The sequence below is a fragment of the Emys orbicularis genome, chromosome 6 (genome assembly GCF_028017835.1).
Source record: "Emys orbicularis isolate rEmyOrb1 chromosome 6, rEmyOrb1.hap1, whole genome shotgun sequence".
NCBI lineage: Eukaryota > Metazoa > Chordata > Testudines > Emydidae > Emys > Emys orbicularis.
Window position 1 is genome coordinate 48953019 of NC_088688.1, and position 22552 is coordinate 48975570.

Below are 22552 nucleotides of genomic sequence, written 5' to 3' on the forward strand. Positions count from 1 at the left end.
AACATGCCAGCTCCAAAGCTCCCTGAGGAGCCAACCGACCTGTGGAGGTCCCTGGTGCTGAAGCAGCGCTGCCTGGTCCATAAGATATTGTTTCAGGTGCAAGTCTCTAAAGCCACCTTCATTCTCCTTTTGAATGACTTGGAGATGAAGCACTTTTCTTTAATGTGCCATTCCTCAAGGCACAACAAACTTTGAATGTTGGGTTCACTATTAGGAATAGCCATCTCACATGACAGGCAGTGTTCAAAACTTGATGAAGGTATCACACCAGACTAAACTGTATCTAACTTCTACTACTTAATTAAATCCTAAGGGTACTACTAGAACTATATACACAAGAAAAGCACGGTGACAGAGAAATGCGAGATAAAATACCACACAGATACACTTTGACTCAAGCCATGGCTGGTGAGAAGGAACTGGGGGGGGGGTCAGGGTCGTGCTGCCCTTAAAGAGCTACATGATGGTTTACAAGGGCCAAAGGGCATGAGTATCACCCCGACAGGTACTGCTAAGCAAAGTTCTCTGGCTTTAGTGCGCTGAGTGTGTGCACTCCTAAGGGGAGACTGGCAGATTAAAAACAAACAAACAAACAAACAAAAAAAAAAACTTCAGTTCAGGAGAGTTGATAGCACTTGCCTGGGAAAGCTTCCTACTTGCCATAGGCTAGTAGATTTTTCAAGCCCGGAAATCTACAGATTTAGTAGATCTTACTGTTCCTGCTAAATGCTTTAAACATTGTTTCTAAGGTTTGCATTGCTACAGATCCTAAGTTAAAACAGTGCACAGACAAACATAAAAAACTGCATTTTTTAAACTACATACGAACATACTGGAAGAAATGGGGAAGGAAGAAAAAAAGAGGACATGAAAGAAGCATTTTTATACATGAATAACTAATACGGAAAGCATAACTAGCCAAAATAATTTCTATCATGTTTTCCCACGATAACAAAGTTTGCTTCAAGTTCTATCAAAGGGCAATTATTCACTGAATGATCTAAGTTTACTTCTATGCTGCAAGGCCTACCAATTGTTTAAATACTATAGTAATTCATATTGAGCTGCAAAACACTGTCCAAAAGGAAGGTTTTAAGCAGTGGTAAAAAGGAAAAGAATGCCCATGTGGTGACTTTAAACCACAATATGTTACATGTATGTTACATGTACTTGCAAGTACATTTCAGTCAGCAACTTAATTATTGGGATGGGATTTGTCAAAAGAGCTAAGCATTGGCTTAACTTTTGTCCTACTGAAGTCAATGATAAAACTCCCACTGACTTCAAGGAGTGCCGAATTAGGTCCAATCCCAGTGGTTTTGGAAATCCCACCTCTTGGTATCTAACTGCAGCTCAAAGAGCAATAAAGGTCAGCTTGATTTAAATAATACTATCAGAACTTAGGTACTTTCACAGGATAATTGCCTATTGTTGCTTTTGCCTCGGCACATATTTTTCCAAAGTACATTATATTTATTCTGTGATATTTTAGAATACTCACTTTATTTAATATTGTATACATCAGGTAACACATGTAGACGGATTCATTTTGCTTTGGACAAGGATCAACTGAAGTGAGCATTATTCACTGTGGCTAAAATGTTCAAAAGCATTGACATCCCATTTTCCAAAGTGATTTAGGCCCTCAGTAGTCTTTAAATGAGATTTACGGTCCTAAGTGCCTAAATCCCATTTGAAAATGAAATGTATGCTTCTAAATCATAGCAATGCTAAATCACTGCAATGCTGAACACAGTAACACCTTTAAAAATCTGGGCCTTAGGTTCCTTTGAAATTTTACCCAGTGTCTTTAACAACTGGATTCTGGCTGGTTTTTGACAAAATCTGCATTTCAGCTAATAAAAAGACAGGTTAATTAGAAAAGTCCATGCTATTTTTATAAATCTAATTTGTAACACTCACTCTCTCGCTCATTTCAATTTATCAGTAAATTAGGGTCAGCTAGCCTGCTGATTGACTAACACTTTGTATAGTAATAAGCCTCTATTGTAGCAAAGAATGAAAACATATAAACAAATGTTATGAGGCTTGATCCAAAGTCCGCTGAAGTCAGCTGAAGTCCATTGACTTCAAAGGGCTTTGGATTAGGTCCTGGGACACTTCTTGTCTCTTAGCTATTATAAAACACTAATTATAACTGGATTAAAAGTTACCATTTTTACCTGAGGTACTGGTGGTATTTGCTGTACAATCTTTAGATAGGATACATGAGGAACAAAAAGAACTTTTTTGTAAAGGAACACATTGTGCTACAGAAAATAGCAAGAAAAAAGCATAAGGGTTATGAAGAAATTTGCACACTATAGGGAAGCATCTGAGACGCCCCTTTGAAAATAGTAATAAAAGTGTCCTGAGCAAACTATTCACAACAACAGAAAGCCAACCCAAATTTCTGGAAACCATGTAAAATGCTATGATATTCAAAATTCATATCAAGCTTGATCTTAACTGAATAAAAGAATAAAACGCTTAATTTGGCTGTTTATTCCTGGTTATGTGAAAATTTTCAGAGCATCAATTTTAATAATTAAACATGGAATACTTCTCACAATAATCTATTGCAACAAAAGTAATTTGTCTAGATAATTGTGACCCAGTGAACCATTTACAGGCAAATGCAAGGATATCCAAAGATTCTTAAAATTTTCCTCTTTCTTCAATGTCATGTTCCATTAAAGTAATTAGTTAAATAAAGGTATTCGCCAAGGACCATACCACCAGTTCAATGTAAAAATACATTTTTGTAACATCTGAAGAGAAATAACCGTAACTTTTGAATAAAGGAAATGTTTACACCACTAACAAGCAGATTTAAGTTTGAAAACAGAATACTTTGACGTCCTTAAAACCAAAAGATTAGCATGAAATCATAACTTCAAAATTGTAAAAACAATGGCCCATTTTTTTCTCTCCTTACATCAGATCATTATGGGAAACATCCAGTGATGCATAGCAGGATGTCACTGCAGGAAATTCCCTTGCTGGGTTGCCTAACTTCCTTGCAGGGGACCTAATTTAAGGTAAACTTAGATTTTAACAATGTATTTTTTAAAATTAACAGATGTGGTGATCAATAAGTGTCTAATTACCACACCTATTAAATCTTTACATTACATTATGAAGTTAAAAGCCCAATAGACACATGCAAGGAGATGGGCAACCCATCAAGGTACTTCCTGCAGTTGATTTCCATTGTTTTTCATAGGGTCCTTCTACAAGGGACCTGAAAATAGAGAAAAATAAAATCCATTCATTATTTTAAAGTCAAGGCAATTTGTAAGAAGCATTTTAAGAATGTCTATAATTAATTTTGTGATAGCAATGTCAATTACTCCTTACACGGATTACTCCTACCTATGCATGCATGCTTCCTTTTTGCCCTTCCATGCATAAGATCTAATGGAGAGGAAAAGTTGGAATGGCACTAGCATTAAAAAAGGAGGATCTGAGTTCTTCATTAATCTTGTTGTAACAGGATTACTGACTGTCCCTTTAAGGGTAGTAGGGACTACGGGCCAGTCAACCTGTTCCATAATGTGCCCCTTTAACGCTCCTGTGACTTTTTGAGTGGACAAATGCCTAGCAAAGGACAAAGGCAGGTGTTGAGAGAAAGGAAGATAATCCCTGTGGGAACAATTAATGCTTGGTGGGAACACAGGCTACTGTTTCTTTAAGGACCCAGAACCAGAAGCCTTGTAGTGCAGGTAGAGCAAGGTTCCCCTCCTTCCCAGAGCTCCTCCTGGTTGGTTGGGAGAAAGGGCAGCATATATGCTACCTTCTCTCCAATAACAGGACATACACCATCAGGGGAAGGATGGCTGCCTCCTGACCTGTCCCAGCCCAAGGAGACAGGGATTAAGTAAGGAGGGGCCAGCTGGAAAAGCTGCTTGAAGGCTGCAGTTGGCCTGTATCAGCACAGCCACAACAGAAGGGCTATGGGACTCCTCAACCCAGGAGAGGAAGCCTATTTGAATCAACACAGTCCCAACAAGGACTGCTGTGGGACTCCTGACCCTAGGAGAAGTTTCCTTGAACAGTAGCATGGACCCTTGGGGGAGGGGCTCTGGGACTCCAGAACCAGGGAGAAGAGTTGGACTTGTGGGGCTAATGAAGAGTTTTATACTCTGTAAAAGAGGTAATGAGTCAGACCCCACAGAAGGGGGATATTGTTCTCAGGTCTGGTAGTCAATCATTGCAAAGAACACAAGAAACTGGGGGCAGGGTGCCTACAAAGCCACCTCAGACCACAATAGGGTGCTCTGGAGGCAGTGATCCAGTTACACTGACCTAAAAGAAACAAGGGAGAGAATCCTTTCCTATGAAGAGAGACAGGTGAGGGAGCAGGAAGAGCCCCATACATTATTTGGACTGTAACCCAGGGAAAAAGTAGTGCTTAGGGAACCCAGTAAAAGTAGGTGGATTATAGAGGAAATAGGAAGAGCTGTGCACAGTACTAGCAAAAAATGGACTCTGCCTTCAGTTTATTCAGATGCTTAAAGAATGGACACAACTACTTATAGTAATCCACATTCTAACACACTGTATCCTGCTGTACATACAAGTTATATCATATAGATGAGAGATCATATTTCAAAACTCTCTCATTGCAATTCTCTCTAATGCAAATCCCTTCCAATAGTAAAATAACAAAACAAACCCCAAAGAAGATTTTTATAATAAACATTTAGGATTTAGAATATAATTTCTAGTATCAAATATTTTACCTAATGAAGCTGAGGATGTCAATGAAGCTGAAGAAGATGAATCAAGAGAAGTGGCAAAGGGTAGATCCCATGCCAGGAGGTCATTGTTCCCCTTCCTATTGTAACAGTTAAAATTGGAAAATAAATATAAAGCATACATATTTATAACAACAACCGAATTATTGAAGTGACTTGTGTGCTGTAATCAGTCTAATGAGAACCTCCCTGCCACATAAAAACATTCTGTTGGATAAATGTAGGTCAAAGGGCTGGTTCACACACAGACTTTCACCAAAAGAATGAAATGTTTTAAATTTACACTTTTTGTTATTTCGGTGCAAATTTGTGTGTGGGCACTCTTATTTCAGAATAAAAGGGTCCTATTTCCTTTTTCAACAAAATATGTTAATTAAAACTAGGGCTGTCAATTAATTGCACTTAACTCACGCGATTAACTCAAAAAAATTAACTGTGATTAAAAAATTAATCGTGAGTAATCACACTGTTAAACAATAGAATACCTACTGACATTTATTAAGTATTTTTGGATATTTTTCTACATTTTCAAATATATTGAGTTCTAATACAATACAGAATACAAAGTGTACAGTGCTCACTTTATATTATTTTTTATTACAAATATTTGCACTGTAAAAATGATAAACGAAAAATAGTATTTTTCAATTCACCTCATACAAGTACTGTAGTACAATCTCTATCATGAAAGTGTAACTTACAAATGTAGGGGGTTTTTTTTGTTACATAACTGCACTCAAAAACAAAACAATGTAAAACTTTAGAGCCTATAAGTCTATTCAGTCCTACTTTGTGTTCAGCCAATTGCTAAGACAAACAAGTTTGTTTACATTTACGGGCGATACTGCTGACCGTTTCTTATTTACAATGTCACCTGAAAGTGAGAACAGGCGTCCATATGGCACTTTTGTAGCCGGCGTTGCAAGGTATTTATGTGCCAGATATGCTAAACATTCATATGCCCCTTCATGCTTCGGCCACCACTCCAGAGGACATGCTTCCATGCTTGATGATGCTCGTTAAAAAAATAATGCGTTAACTAAATTTGTGATTGAACTCCTTGGGGGAGAACTGTATGTCTCCTGTTCTGTTTTACCCGCATTCTGCCATATATTTCATGTTATAGCAATCTTGGATGATAACCCAGCATATGTTCGTTTTAAGAACACTTTCACAGTGGATTTGACAAAATGCAAAGAAGGTACCAATGTGAGATTTCTAAGGATAGATACAGCACTCGACCCAAGATTTAAGACTCTGAAGTGCCTTCGAAATCTGAGAGGGACGAGATGTGGACAATGCTTTCAGATGTCTTAAAAGAGCAACACTCCGATGCAGAAACTACAGAACCTGAACCACCAAAAAAGAAAATCAACCTTCTGCTGGTGGCATCTGACTCAGATTATGAAAATGAACATGCATCTTTAGCATAAATATCTTGCGTAAATATCTTTAAATATCTTTAGGGTAAATATCTTGCGATGCTGGCTACAACAGTGCCATGCGAACGCCTGTTCTCACTCTCAGGTGACATTGTAAACAAGACGTGGGCAGCATTATCTCCTGCAAATTGTACCCAAACTTGTTTGTCTGAGCGATCGGCTGAAGTAGGACTGATTTGACTTGCAGGTTCTAAAGTTTTACACTGTTTTATTTTTGAATGCAGTTCTTTTTTGTACATACGTCTACATTTGTAAGTTCAACTTTCATGATAAAGAGATTGCACTACAGTACTTGTATTAGGTGAATTGAAATATACTATTTATTTTGTTTTTTACAGTGCAAAAATTTGTAATAAAAATAAATATAAAGTGAGCACTGTACGCTTTGTATTCTGTGTTGTAATTAAAATCAATATATTTGAAAATGTAGAAAACATACATTTAAATAAATGGTATTCTATTATTGTTTAACAGTGGGATTAATTATTTTAATCACTTGACAGCCCTAATTAAAACTGATTTAGTTATTTCAGTAAAACTTGTATGTGAACCAGCCCAAATCTTGATCCTATCAAACTTGCATTCCCGAAAAGTTATGGTAGCTCCTAGATTAATTTAGAATGTTAACCGATTTCTATTATTTTTAATAATTGTAATATAAAATAACATTTTATATTTATAACTAAAATAATTATCTGAGACAATCACAATGAAGAAAATGAACAGGTGGAAAAAAGGCACGCCCATGAAGGGAAGAGGATAGGATAAAATTCCCAGTTTTTAAATAAAGAATTTTGAATAAGTTCTCACCTCTTAGGAATCACTAGCTATCCAGCCTAAACTGGATAGCCAAGTCTAGCAACAGGGCCGCCCAGAGGATTCAGGGGGCCTGGGGCAAAGCAGGGGAGCTGCGGCGCTTGTGCTCACCTGGCAGCGGTCTGGGTCTTCGGTGGCATTTCGGTGGGGGGGGGCCCTTCAGTCGCTCCGCGTCTTTGGCAGCACTGAAGGGCCCCCGCCGCCAAAATGCTGCCGAAGACCCGGACCGCCGCCGGGCCAGGGTTCGCGGGGCCCCTGTGGGGCCCGGGGCAAATTGCCCCACTTGCCCACCCCTCTGGGCAGTCCTGTCTAGCAATGGATTTCTCAATCCTGTATCAAACCAAAACCCCCACAAAAATGGAATTCAATGTAAAGCCTACATTTTAAATGTGGAACTTACTCATTAGATGGAGCAGAATGCTTTGATTTTGTTAACTCTTCACCTAATTAAAAAAAAAACAAAACCTTTTATGACAAATGAAAGCCATGAAATTTGATTAACAAAATCATTCAGCTTCATGATAAAAAACAATCTGGAATGATAATAGCTGCAATGAAAATAATTCAGAAGGAAATGGAAAGGATGAAATTAGTGTTATTTATGTGATGTTATGAGTCAGCTGCCTCTAAAATACTTCCTAAAATATGCTTAACATACAAAAATGAAGGATGATTTTTGTTAGAAAGTCTTGGTCCTTTGAAAGTATATCTTTATGGGACATAACATAGGTCAACTTCACTCTTTCGCAGTTTTAAGTCCCTACTGCAGCAGAAAAACCATTCATTTTTAGCAGATGTTACTGATCATCTAAGTTTTCCAGGAAAAGCGGATTAAAGTGTGAACATAAGATACTTAAAAACAAACATTTTAATTCTTTAGCATCTAGAATACTAACAAGATAATACTAGTAAAAGGCTAGTTGCTATTTCCTGAAGCAAATACTACTCTTCCCCAAAATAAGGGCCATGTAATTTGCATTTTCTTTCAAAAGCTAATACTAATGAGCTATCATTGAACTGTATTATCATGCAGCATTTCAAATTTATTTTCTGACTACTTCACATCATGGCCTTCTTTGAGGTAATTTACACTGTGTACATGTCAGGGGAGGAATTGAACTCCTCAAAATGCATGGGAGTCCGCTCTCACATCTTTATTAAACAGCACTCTAAAGAACAACTCCTTTCTGAGGGACTGGAATCACCGCTATCATGGCTTCACCCAGCCTTTCCTCCATTGACTGGGATTCTCCATTTTAAGAGTGAACTCCCACTGCTCCAGCCAGAATCCAGCAAGGGGACAGCAGCTGACATTCTTCCACTGCTGCTCAGTAGGTGCTTGGCCTGGTCTGCCTCCTCACTCATCAGGACTCCATCCTCTAAGTCCCTGCTCCTGCTGAGACTCAACAGTGTGGCTGGGAGCACACTTTTTGATCACGGGACTGGGACAAACTGCTGTTTTTTATGGAACGGGAGAACAAAACATGGGATGAAGGAGAAAGTTTGACAGCGGAAGAAGAGGAGTTTTTGGTTTGGGGATTTGGGACATGAGCTAGAGTACTCAGTACACAGGACTGACAATAGAATGTTTTCAATGAGGGCCCCTTCGCTCTGGAACTTATTCCCCATCATTGATCACAAACAGCATGAATCTATTAAACTTTGCAGGATGCTAGGACTTTGGGGGAGAGCTAGGAAGGTAGATGCATTAAGATCTTTGGGTGGACCGCATTCACTGCTTTGAAACACTGGCTGGTAATGTTCATTTAACATTTTTTTCTTCAAGTTTTAATACATCTGTTGGGTGGTTATTTTTTGTAAATTTATTTTTTATTATTAATTGTTATGGCAACAAGAGCTGATGACAGGCATCTTTCTTGTATTTAAAATACAAAAATAAAAATTGATCATAATCAGGAAATTAAATTTTCATGCTAAATATAAAGATTTTGATAAGAAAAATACAAAGTATACCCTAATAGTTAAAGTTTGCACTTACTAGGTGAATTCCTGTTCATTTGAGCCTAAAATAGAAATGAAAAATAATACAAATAAACATTATTTTTTATTAACCATCTACTAAAGAACTAAATGGCACAGTATTATTTAGCATGTACCCCCTCCCATTCATCGTTTTATTTTCAATGCTGGGGAGACAGTGTAAAGCTCGGGGAGGGCACAGAACATGAGCAGGCTCCAGGTGAGTGTAAGGCAGGCAGGAGAGGAGAACAGAGGAACAGGGAGCACTGGCAGAAGGCAAGGTGGCAGGAAAGGCTATTTGGAGTTTGAAGGTGGGAGTTGAAGCAGGGAAATTAACATGGAGGCTTGTGGAAAAAGAGCAAGCTGAGTTGGCTGCATGTCAGCAGTTGGCAGTTGAGGGAGAGATGGGGGTGAGTGGAAAACAGTCTAAGAGCAACTGCTCCGAGAAAGCTAGGCTTTGCAGCACTCCATGAATACAGCAAAAGTCAGCTAGCTGACACTACAGCAGTTCTGGAGCACCTTCAAAAAGTAAGTCTACATGTATGGCTGCATGTAGAGCACACACACTGCACACCCAGACAGCATGGGTATAAACAGCAGTGGTAGAGGGTGAGGTCTGGCTTGGGTGAATAGAGTTGAGAAAGTGCCCTGCATGTCTGAACCCCTTCAGTATATACCCTACATGGTTCTCTATTCACCAAAGAAGTGCCTCCCACTATTTTTAGTAGTGTAGCGTCCTGCTACCAGAGCCTTGTACTGCCACGTGTAGCTACATGTGTAGTGCCTGTACTTTACATAATGCCATAAGTGTAAACACAGACATACTGTGTATTGGAACCAAGGGGATATGGAACACATATAAACATGTTCTTAGGTATAGAAAGCTAAAAAGAAATAGTATTGAAATAATATTTTTTTTTAAAGTATACAGAATGATAGAAACGTAGAGCTTGAGAAGCCATCAAATCCAGTCCCCTGTACTGGGGCAGGACCAAGTAAACCTAGATCATCCCTCATAGGTGTTTGTCCAACCCGTTCTTAAAAATCTCCAAAATGGGGATTCTAAAGCCTTACTTGGAAGCCTATTCCACAGTTTAGCTACCCTTATAGTTGGACAGTTTTCCCTAATATCTAAATCTCCCTTGCTGCAGATTGAGCCCATTACTTCTTGTCCTATCTTCAGCGGACATGGACAACAATTTTATATATCTGAAGCCCTTGATATATTTGTAAACTGTTAATCAGGTCCCCCTCAGTCATCTTTTTTCAAGACTAAACATGCCGAGTTTTTTTAACCTTTCCTCAGAGGTGAGGCTTTCTAAACTTTTTATCATTTTTGCTGCTCTCCTCTCGACTCTCTCCAATTTGTCCACATCTTTCCTAAAGTGTGGTGCACAGAAATGGACACAGTACTCCAGATGAGGCCACACCAGTGCAAAGTAAAGTAGGACAATTACCTCCCTTGTCTTACATACAATACACCTGATACTACACCCCAGAATGAAATTAGCCTTTTTTGCAACTGCATCACGTCGTTGACTCATATTCAATTTGTGATCCACTATAACTAAGGCTACGTTTTAGTCATGGGTATTTTTAGTAAAAGTCAGGACAGGTCACGGCAGTAAACAAAAATTCATGGCCCGTGACCTGTCCACGACTTTTACTAAAAATACCTGTGAATAAAACTTGGGGGAGGGCTGCCCGGGGAGGGTGGCCTGAGTCCCCCGCTGGGGGAGGGGACGGCACGCAGCCAGGGACCTCCGCTGGTGCTAGGGGGGTTGGCGGGGCTGGCAGGCTCCCTACCTGACTCTGCACCTCCTCCCCAGCAGCGGCAGAGTTTGGGTGTGGGAGGGGGTTGGGACACGGGATGGGGTGAGGTGGGCTCTGGTCAGCGCGTACCTGGGGGGCTCCCCGGAAGTGGCAACTTCCCACTCGCTCAGCTGCTAGGCGGAGGCGTGGCCAGGCAGCTCAGCACACTGCTTCCACCTGCAGCTCCCATTGGCTGCAGTTCCCAGCCAATGGGCGCTGTGAAGCCAGTGCTCTGGGCAGAGGCAGCCCACACTGGCCACGCCTCCGCCTAGCAGCTGAGTGAGGGGGATGTTGCCGCTTCCGGGGAACCCCCCAGGTAAGCGCCGCCCAAAGCCCACCTCACCCCATCCCATGCCCCAACCCTCTGCCCCCTCCCATACCCAAACTCTGCTGCTGGAGGGGAAGGGGATGTGGTGGCCTGAGACTGCCCCAGCAGGGGCTGGTGCGCCTGGCGCAGGGGCTGCCTGAGCTGCCCCCAAGCCAGGTGCACTGGCCGCTGCAGAAGTCACTGAGGGTCACAGAATCCGTGACCTCTGACACAAACTTGCAGCCTTAACTATAAGCCCCAGATCTTTGCCAAAAATATTACCACCTAGCTAGTTATCCCCCATTTTGTAGTAGTGCATTTGATTTTTCCTTTCCAAGTGAAGTACTTTGCACTTATCTTTACTGAATTTCATCTTGTTGAATTCAGATCAATTCTCCAATCTGTCAAGGTAATTTTGAATTCTAATTCTGTCCTCCAAAGTGCATGCAACCCCTCTCCCAGCTTGGTGTCATTAACACATTTTATAAGCACGCTCTACTCCATTATCTAAGTCATTAATGAAAATATTGAATAGTACAGGACCCAGGACTGACCCGTGCAAGACCCCACTAGATATGCCCTTCCAGTTTGACAGCTAACTATTGATAACTACTCTTTGAGTACAGTATTTCAACTGGTTGTGCATCAACCTTATAGTAAATTCATCTTGACTATATTTCCCTAGTTTTCTTATGAGAATGTATTGTGGGATTGTGTCAAAAGTCTTATCAAAATCAAGATATATTACATCTATTGCTTCCCCCCATCCACTACGCCAGTAAACCTGTCAAAGAAGGAAAATTAGGTTGGACTGGCATGATTTGTTCTTGATAAATCCATTCTGGCTAGTCCTTATAATCCTATTATCCTTTAGGCACTTATAAACTGATTGTTTAATAATTTGTTCCAGTATCTTTCCAGGTATCAAAGTTAGGTTGACTGGCCTATGATTCCCTGGGTCCTCTTTATTCCCCTTTTTAAAGACAGGTAACTATAAATTGCCCTTCTCCAGTCCTCTGGGACCTCAACTATTCTGCATGAGTTCCAAAAGATAATTGCTAATAGTTCTGAGATTGCTTTAGCTAGTTCCTTAAGTGCAATTTCATTTTATTTACTGCAAGTCTACTGATACTTGAATCAAAATGGGCTTGGGGAGGCTAGCCCCTGGTCCGGCCTGCCCCTTCTGCCCAACACCCTGCACTCCCATAGAAGCCCAGAGGGCCCCCCCACCAGCGTGCCGGGTGGGCAACGCAGTGCCCCTCCCCCAGCCCTGGAGCGCCAGGCAGGTGACACGGCCCACCCCCACCTCCCTCAACCGTGGAGTGCCAGGCGCTGTGCCCGGGAGCACCAGCTGGGCGGTGCACCTCCCCAGCCTCAGATCACCAGGTGGGCAGGCGGTGCAGACCCCCCCGCAAACCCCCATTAGCTGGCCCCCATTAGCCCCAGGGCGGGGAGAAGAGCCCTCCCCCCAGCATAGCGCTGGGAAGCAGGAAGGGACCTGGGGGTGGAGCATGGGTGGGGCCACACAAGACTGTTTGGGGAGGCTCAGCCTTCCCCTGCCTTTGATACCTGCCACCCATGCTTATTTTACAGCATGGATGAATAAACTGAGTTTCACAAGATCACCCAGCAAGCGTTTGACAGATCCAGGAAGAGAACCCAGACCAAGAGTCAGTCTTGTGCTTTAACCATTAGAACTTGCTTCCTCCCTTAAACAAGAATTATTTCGTTTTTAAATTTAAAAATGGTAAATAAAATAAAAAAAAAAAAAAAAAGGATTTTGTACTTACAGGACTGTGTCTCTAGTATCAGCATGCGGAAGAAAAAGGGGAAAACATGATTAATATACCTATATAATAAGACTCCAGGACTGACATTCTGCGTTTGTGTCACTCTGAAGCCTAGAGTGTCTATTGAGTCAGCATGAAGCGATGGAAACAGCTAGAAGCAGGTTGACTGCTCTTTTTGGTTAAAATATCACCAGGTTCAATCATCACTGGGATTTGTGGTTTTTTACAATCCAGTTTTTAAGTTCTTAGCCATTTTTAGGATTCCCCCCCCCCCCATTATGAATGGCATAGGTATGCCAGCACAGACTTTCACCTAGTTTTTTAAAAATAAGATTGTATGTCAAATATTTGCTTTAATGTACACGCCTTTTTATTCTAACCTTCATTTTGCGCTGGTATCACTTATAAGGTTCAACCGTAATGTTAATCCTAAATACAAAAGGATCACTCTATCATCCTAAGGAATAAAACACAGCAAGCTGCAATGTAATGTAATATATATCCCTGGTCTATCTTAGGGTTTTCTATAGTACTCATCCCCTTAGCTTCAAAGCACTTATGATCCAATACAAATCTCATCCATCTGTTAAAAATAATCCCCAGCACATCGCAATTTAAACCCAAAACATGGATCCCAGAATAGAGAGGTTATATTTGTAGGGGGCTTGGGGAGAAGATAATAGTCACTATTTTCCTTTCATTTGTAAAGGTTGTCCCCTGGAGCACATCTCACACCTGGAATTAACATCAATCCCAGAAACAAAGTGGTGATGATTATATATGGGAGAGAGACATGCTGCACTCAACAACTGGAATTAAAATGGATGCTTGGTGCAGGAGTTAGACCCATCCTTCTCAGTAAAATCTGACCTTCCATAGAAAAGAGTAACGTTAATAGTTAATGTGAAACAAAATGTAAGGAACATATTAACTTGCTTCTCTGCTAAATGTAATATATGGAACAAATTACTCACAGATATTGCTGGAGAAAGAGTGATGTTCCCTATAGATACTTTTAATTCATCCAATGAAGCCATAGTGTAGTGAGAGCTATTATTTGGCTGTACAGGTTTGATTTCTACATGGAACCTCCTCGGTTCATCATCTTCAGAGTCAGAATCACTGGATGAGTAGAAATGGTTCTCTTTGGTATGTTTTTCTCAGTTAAGGTAACTGATATTTTAGTGTCACCTATATAATGGATAAATCAGTTTCTCATACACTCCTCAACATATACATCTGCAGCAAGTAAACACTATTCATGCATAAAACTAACAGTTAAAAAAGTGTCTGACAATAGCTACTTGAAAACACCATCCACAGTTTGCCAACACTCACACTTTAAACTTTGATGCTTTCACCCTAAGCATCTAACAAATGCAGAAGGTATGTTAATGCAACTTTACTGTTACAAATTTAAAATCACATATGACCAGAACGGAAAAATTTAGGCTCTACAGTAGTATTAATTTGTCTGCAGTGCAGGTTGGAGCATAAAATGGAGAGTTAAGACTTCTGAGTTCTATTCCCAGCTCTGCTACCAACTCACACTGTGACTACAGGCAAGTTACCAAACCTCTGAATCATTTCTGCCCCTCTGTAAAGAAGTTATTTAATAATACAGTAACTGGAATTCTTCAAGATATATCTATTCCACTTTGGTGTGTATGTACTCCATGCGCTTGAGATTGGAGTCTTTTGTCTAGCAATGTCCACTGGGTCTGTACATGTGCTCTGAGAGTGCTCATGCTCCTGTACTGAGGGAATAAAAGGTGACACGGAACCAACTGTCCCTCAATTTCTCCTCCACTGCAGAATCCAACTGTAGGACTCCAAAGAAGAGTGGGTTGAGGAATATGTGGACATCATCTCAAAGGATCCTTGTTACTGTACAGGTGTCATCAGGGCTGTCGCTTCTCCCCAGCTCCAAAGCATGCGCTGTCATGCCCAGTCTCAGGCCTGGTCTACACTGGGGGGGGGGAGGGGAGAATCGATCTAAGTTATAAAACTTCAGCTACATTACTTAGATCTACTTACCGTGGTAAGTTGACGGCTGACGCTCTGCCGTCGACTCTGCCTGCGCCTCTTGCCCTGGTGAAGTACCGGAGTCGACGGGAGAGCGCTCAGCTGTCAACTTATCGTGTCTAGACTAGACACAATAAATCAACCCATGCTGGATCGATCGCAGCCCGTCGATCCAGTGGGTAATATAGAAAAGACCTCAGTCAAAAAGGTTTATTGTCATAACAGAGGGACTTAACTCTAGCCTTGACCCCAGGCTTCAGGGCCATCCCTCCCAGGAGTTTTTGGCACTCCAGCTCCTGGCAGCCTCCCAGCATCAGGGCTGCTTCCCTGAGCCCCTGGCCCTTGCTCCAGGGACCCATCACAGGATCTAGCTCCACTCCAGTGTAGCTTTTCTTCCCCAACGCTTAGCCTATCTCAGTCCTTCCTGCCCAGCTGCCTACTCGCAGCCCTTTATAGACTCAGGTGTAGCCCAGCCCTCCATAATTGGCTGGATTGGGCTCACCTGCTCTGGTACAGGCGTGCTGGGCTTAATCTAGCCACAGGGACTAGTTACCCTGTGACAACAGGTAAATAACTTTTCTTTCTTCAAGTGCTGGTCCACATACATATTCCACTCTTGGTGACTCCCAAGCAGTGAATTAACTAAGGTGGTGGGTGCTCTGAGTCTTCACAATAGACTGCAAAACAACTCTGCCAAAGTAAGCGTCTGCTTTAGATGCTTCCACTAAAGCATAATGTCTAGCAAAGGTATGCATAAGAGCCCTAGGTGGCAGCTTTACAGAGATCCGTTATGGGAATGCTTCTCAACAAAGCAGCTAAGGCTGACTGCAACCTACCGGAATGGGCTATAATACTGTCTGGTGGATCTAATTTAGCTAGGTCATATCAGAGCCTAATACACCCTGAAACCCATTTAAATAATCTTTGGAAGGACACAGGGTGGCCTTTCATCCTCTCGTCAAAGAATAGCAGCAGCCTAGGAGAGGACCTAAAAGGTTTCACTCACTGAAGTTAAAAGGCTAGGGTCCTGTGCTCATGAAGGGTATGTAGCGTAGCTTCACCATGATTAGTATGGGGCTCAGGAAAAAATGTAGGTAGATGTATGACCTGATTTATATGGAAATCTAACACTTTTTTTGGTAGGAACTTAGGCTGTGTCCTAAGGAATACCTTGACACAGTGGAAAATAGTATGGGGTGTGTGTGTGTGTGTGTTCCATTGTAAGAGCCCCCATCTCCTCCACCCTCCTAGCAAATGTGACTGCCACAAAGAGGGAGGTCTTCATAGACAGGTGTAAGAGAGAACATCCCATGGGTACAAGACTCTCAAATTACTGAACATTTTGTACATATCTTTGTTGGGAAGAGTAACTCTTCCAATTAATAACACTCTATTGGAACCTGCCAAGAATACATGACAGACACCAGCTATTGCTGCCCCATATATGCAAATATACATTGTTAGACAACCACTGCTCAGTTCCTCCTCTCTGCTCATGGCTTTTCATGGAGCTCCTAGTGTCTGCAGTACTATCTCCCCTTGTTAGAGTGAATTGAGGAATTAGGATGTGTGTTAGGGTAGTTACATAGTTGCCCATTAGCACCCAATCCCCCCATTTTTGACAGGCTTTGGGTAATCTGAGGGGAAATTTTAATTCTTCATTTCCTTGTATTCATTTCCCACTGGAATCTTCCTGGTACCACGGCTTTAGGATGTCACATCCAAAGGACCCTAGATTTAAATATTGTCCCTCTTGCAACATGGCAATTCCAGTTAACAATGGACACATGAGGTGTCTTTTTGTCTGGTGGGGAATTCCCCATTCTCGATAAACGCATTATGTGCTAGTCCTTTTCAAAAAGGAGTTGGGAAACCAGGCTTAAAATGTTTCTTTTTGACCACTCCCATGCAAGCTGTCTGAGACAGAGATTCATCTGATATCCCTGTACATCTGCCTGTTGTGTTGAGAAGCACCCCTGTGAGCTCAGCCCCAGTTAGCTCCAGGACTCTACCAGCTAAGCCTTTGATTTCCAGAGATACTGGTAGGATTATCCCTGTTATGACCGCTGAGGGAAAGGAACATCATTCTTCCTCTAAGAGCAGAAGCTAGTCTCCTCAAAAGACCTCCGTAAAGAAGAGTTCAAAATCTCCCCTTTAATTCCAATCCAAGGAGATTCTATAGCCCAAATTGGGCTCATGGCACTACTGTTTAGTACCACCCACTGATCCAACCTTGTCAATGATCAATAGAAAGACTGCAACCACTGAGGTGTCTGCAGCACCACATGTATTTGGCACTGGTTGCTACCTCTCCTTCATTGCCAACAACAGTATTGGTACCAAGCAAGTTGTTACAGATTACTTCAACTCTGGCTAGTCCTATGGGCTATAATTTAGCCCCAATTTTAACAGCCCTATCTACTCAGTAACAATGAGATATACAGTACCAAAGGACCTCCAGGTTACAGAGGAAACTAAGTCCTCCCTTGCTATTGGTAGGGCTTCACATTCTACCAGCATGAGGGCCCACTGCCTCAGTGCTACCGACCTCCTCTTTGGTACTGAATGCTGCTGTGGGGTTACAATCTATAATCCCTGCCTCTGCAGCCCTTCCTTTGGCATTGAAATTTTCTTATTCCTCTTCTAACTCCCAACAAAGTGGGGAAGGATCTCCCACCTACTTCCCTAGAGCCTCTTCTTCCAAGTTTTATGGGTCAGAGGAAGTCTAAGGTCTCCTACAGATCTAAGCAGCAGAGGCTATGAGGGTGACCATGTGCTCTGGTACCCCTCTCTTTGGGCCCCTACTCCTTTTCCTTATAATATTCCTTCACGGCCATATTGGAGCCCCAGATGTCCATATCAAGAGCATACCCTGAATGCATCACCTCACAGAGAGAAGTACAGGAGGCAGAAAACAGTGCAGCTTCATGCAGCTCCTCAAGCTACCTAGCTTCTAGATGAACTGCCTGTAGGTGTGTGGCATTTCTCCAAAAAGGGCCATATTTTTGGAGTTTAATGTACCTATCCCTACACACACCCACAACATATATAATTTGAAAGTTTATTTTATGTACATTTAGATGAAGTCTGATGGGGAGCTGTCAAGTGGTGCTGTAAGCCTGCAGGTGAGGTGAAACAATGGTACCCAAAATGGGAAAAAGTGTCATTTTTTGCACAGTTCCAGAAACTCAGCAACATGACTATAACTATAGTTTTTACTGTTCAAGTTAAACACTACATTAAGGTGTTGAAATTATTGGCCAAAGCTACCAAATGACAACATATTTTTTTTTATTTGTTTTGGCATGGGGATGTATTTCCCCCCCTCAGAAATGAAGAAGCTGTTTAGAATGTGACAAAAATGGTGATCATCAACATTTTGCAACATATTCTTAATTGTCAAAGTTTCTCACAATTATAATAGTTTTATATATTTTCAATTTAAAAGTGCTGACCAGATCAGTCTCACACTGAAGACTGTGCACCAGTATTAGTAGATTACACAGTAGTTTGTACTGCATAGTGGGTAGATATAAATGTATGTGAATTCCTAATGTAATGCCTCTCCATTTGTAAGCTTCTGTACATACAGTGTGGCATCTAGTCTGCCAGGTAGAAGGTTTTAATTTGTAATTGCCTATCAATGCAGTACTAGCCTTTGAAACATTCTACAAACTAGCTTTTTAATTCAGAGACTCTTATGCGCAGGTCAGTATTAGTGTTAGAAATAACAATACAGAGCTTCCTACTGGGCTTCAAACAAATGGCTCATTAAACAAAAATGGCAATTGTAATACTATCATATAGATCTAATTTATATCTAATTTAGCACAAGTCTGTATACTTGTATAAGATGAAAAATGGTGGTAGTTATGCTAGTAATATACTTTGGGAATTTTACCTCTACAGGGAAGTTACAGTATAAAACGACATGGAGGACATAAGCCCCCTTACATCAAAGAGAAAAAGACTCTCAACAAACAAGAAATGTATTGTCAAGAAAGTCAAAGGAATGAAAAACTGTCAAAAGCCACCAGTGCTGGACAGAATTTTGTGATGCTGGCAGCAGAAGTTAGGAGAGATGAACTGTCTTTGCAGCTACTGGATGAGTTTTCTAGTTTAGATGATGTGCCACCAATACAGTAACTCCTCAACTAACGTTGTAGTTAGGTTCCTGAAAAATGCAACTTTAAGCGAAACGATGTTAAGCGAATCCAATTTCCCCATAAGAATTAATGTAAATGAGGGGGTTAGGTTCCAGGGAAATTTCTTTCACCAGACAAAAGACCGCAGCTGCTGCCAGCAAGCTCCCTCCGTCCTGAGCCCTGTCGTGTGTCCCCCCCTGCTCTATGGAAGATGGGGTAAGCGGGGTGCAGGAGCAGGGGGGGAGGGGAACACCCTGACATTAGCCTCCCTCTTCCTCCCCCCCACCCCCCACAGCAAGCAGGAGTCTCAGGGAGCAGCTCTAAGGCAGAGGGCAGGAGCAGCACATGGCAGTGGGGGGAAGGACAGCTGAACTGCAGGCAATTGATGGCCTGCTGGGCAGCTGCTGCACAGGGAACTTAGGGGAGTGGGGAGCTGATAGGGGGGCTGCCAGTCCACTCTGGTTCCAAGCCCCCACCAGCTAGCTGCAACAGGCTGCTCTTCCTGCAAGCAGTGGACAAAGCAGGCGGCTGCCAAACGACGTTAGAAGGGAGCATTGCACAACTTTAAACGAGCATGTTCCCTAATTGATCAGCAACGTTACAACGAAACAACGTTAACCGGACGACTTTAAGTGAGGAGTTACTGTACTCTGTCACAGAGGTTTCTTTCAGAAATACACAAGCAAGTTGAATTTGATATGTCAGAGTTGTACTGAATCCAGGAAAGAAAACAGACTCTGAAACTGATCAGAAAGCATCATGTTAACCTGCTTCTATAGCCACGAGAGCAAGCACATCCTCCAGCAATTAGTCCTGTTGCATTGTTTGGTTGGGGAAAAAAAAACAAAACCACACAAGAAAGACAAGAAACGTAATAAAAACAAAAACATATGAGATAACCAACCTAAGGGAGGCAAGCACTTCAAAGAGGAGATGATGACATGCTGCGCAAAATATCTGTGGGAGGCTTGATTGCTAATGCTGCACTTTTTGAGTTAACATGCCTTTCTTTCTACTTCAGTAAAACAAATCTTAAGGCAAAACCATCTAGTTATAGGTCAACAATACAGTCACTTTATGACATTGAATCTTATCAGCTGATTGGAGAAAGAGAATGATCTTATGTACAATGAGGCGGCTTTTCTTTTGTCCAACCAGCTATAAAAATATAAAGCCTACTTCCCTCAGACCTAGAAACTTCAAGCTATTCCAGTAGCAAATTACAGGCAAAATTAGAAGATCACTATGGTTTTGTCATTTCATTCCATGCACAGCATGGACAAGGCACATCTATCTTTGTTCTATGCAGCACAATAACATTACCTGATTCTATCCAAGTTGCAACTAATCTGAAGCCAGGAACTTAAGTCATCCAAATGTTTTGTAGATGTTCTTCTGGTGAGTGAGCCTAATGAACAGCTTTCAAATGAACAATTGGTTTTGTATAATGCCACTTCAATCCTTTGGTCTGAAATACCCAAAATGAAAGCCTTAGAGTATTAGCCAAAGCTAGATGATTGTCGTTTACAGATGTAAGCTACTTTTGTGCCCCATCTGATGCAGGAGTTTGTCTTTTGGTTGATGGATAAAGAGGCATATAATTCAGCCTGCAAAGAGTATCATCTTTCAGAAGATATTCAAAGAAGGTGCTTCTCAATTGTGGGGTGCATACTATTTAACAGTCCCAAAATTATCATACTACTGCACGTAAGCCTTACTGCACAGCTATACCATGAGTTTGGATCTTGTAATGAAACTGACATACTACATCTTCATGGATTATGCATCCATTATGATGAGATGAGGCAGTTCATCACTAAAAAGTGCTGCAAAAAATGAAGTCGAAAGACTCCAGGGAGGTGTTCATTCCAAATGGAATTGTACCACTTCGTACTAGTGGAAATCTCATCCATGAAGGAGATGATAATAGAGACATCAACGCAGAGACCAGTGAAAGAAAGAAAGAACATCTTCCAATCAATGGCTATAGTGGTATTTCAGGAACAGTTTGCAGATAACCCAGCATAACAAGAAATATCACTGAAGCTTGGGAACGAAAAGTTACTTACTCACCCTGGGCAATCAGAGTCTCTTATGCAGTGTACAGAATTTGAAAAACTTAACACATCCAGATCCAACTTGCCATGAAAAGTTGAGAAAATCAACTGTGTCTGTAATCCAAACAATCTTCCCTGCACAGAACTGTGTGCCAAAGCAATGAAGACTGTGGTAACCCACACACTCGAGAGAGAGGTCATAATGATGAACAAGATGATGATAGTGATGTTGACTAGAAATGTCACCAGAGCTAGTATAGTTCAATGATACCTGTACAAATTTATTATTAAATTTTGTTTTACCCTTTAGATTGTGTTGTGATGCTTTGAGGTGAGAAAGAAATCCAATTTTATGTCTTGGAATAATACATCAGAGTCATTAAACTAACAGAAAAGAATGCAAATATTTCAAAGCAGTCATTTTAACATATTGATAGTCATTCTTTATCCCCATTTCTATGGTAACGGCACCACTTGAGAGCTCCAGATCATACTTCATCTTAAAGTAGATATAATAAGTTTTCAAATGATGTATAATATGCATGTGTGTAGAGAGGGTACATTAAGTCAACCAAATCGGTGGTGTCTGCCGCTTGCCTACTGAGGAAAAAGAACCCTGAAAGGAGGACAATCAGGTTATGTCTACATTTCAACTAAAACGTGCAGCTGGCCTGTGCTAGCTGCCTTGGGCTCACAGGGCACAGCTGCAGGGCTGTTTAATTGTAGTGTAGAATTCTGGGCTCAGGCTGCAGCCCGAGCTCTGGGGCCCTCCCATCTCACAGGGTCCTAAAGCCCGGGCTCCATCCCAAGCCCAGAAGTCTACACTGCAATTAAACAGCCCCGCAGCCCTAGCTCTGCGAGCCTGAGTCAGCTGGTACAAGCCAGCTCCAGGTGTCTAACTGCAGTACAGACATACCCTCAGGCACCAGTGGCCATCTCCTCTCAGTCTCTGGAAATGGCAATGATGCCTTTGGCACCATAAAAAGAACAGGAGTACTTGTGGCACCTTAGAGACTAATAAATTTATTAGAGCATAAGCTTTCGTGGGCTACAACCCACTTCTTCGGATGCATATGCAACGTGGGTTGTAGCCCACGAAAGCTTATGCTCTAATAAATTTGTTAGTCTCTAAGGTGCCACAAGTACTCCTGTTCTTTTTGCGGATACAGACTAACACGGCTGCTACTCTGAAATTTGGCACCATATTATCTGGATGACTATAAAAGCTTGCAGATTTTAAGGGTTGAAGAATTTCCAAGATCCCGGGTGGAACAGACAATCCTGGAGGCAAACAGCTTTTTTAATTTAGCAAAACACCCATCACCTTGAAAGTTAGTTAGAGATGTTTCAAGGTTCACATAAAATCATAGAAGTGTAGGATTGGAATGGACCTCGATAGGTCACCTAGTCTGGTCCCC

General features: G+C 41.6%; 1 protein-coding gene across 1 annotated transcript in view; it reads right to left on the reverse strand.

Annotated features, from left to right (window-relative positions):
* FCHO2 (FCH and mu domain containing endocytic adaptor 2) overlaps positions 1-22552 on the reverse strand; it is a 207857-nt gene that overhangs the window by 35596 nt on the left and 149709 nt on the right. Inside the window, exons 14-19 of the mRNA XM_065405887.1 lie at positions 13882-14060; positions 12908-12919; positions 9018-9042; positions 7419-7461; positions 4746-4840; positions 2184-2270 (exon numbers count right to left, since the gene is read on the reverse strand). Coding sequence (XP_065261959.1) covers positions 2184-2270; positions 4746-4840; positions 7419-7461; positions 9018-9042; positions 12908-12919; positions 13882-14060 — 441 coding nt within the window. The remainder of the gene's footprint in view (positions 1-2183; positions 2271-4745; positions 4841-7418; positions 7462-9017; positions 9043-12907; positions 12920-13881; positions 14061-22552) is intronic.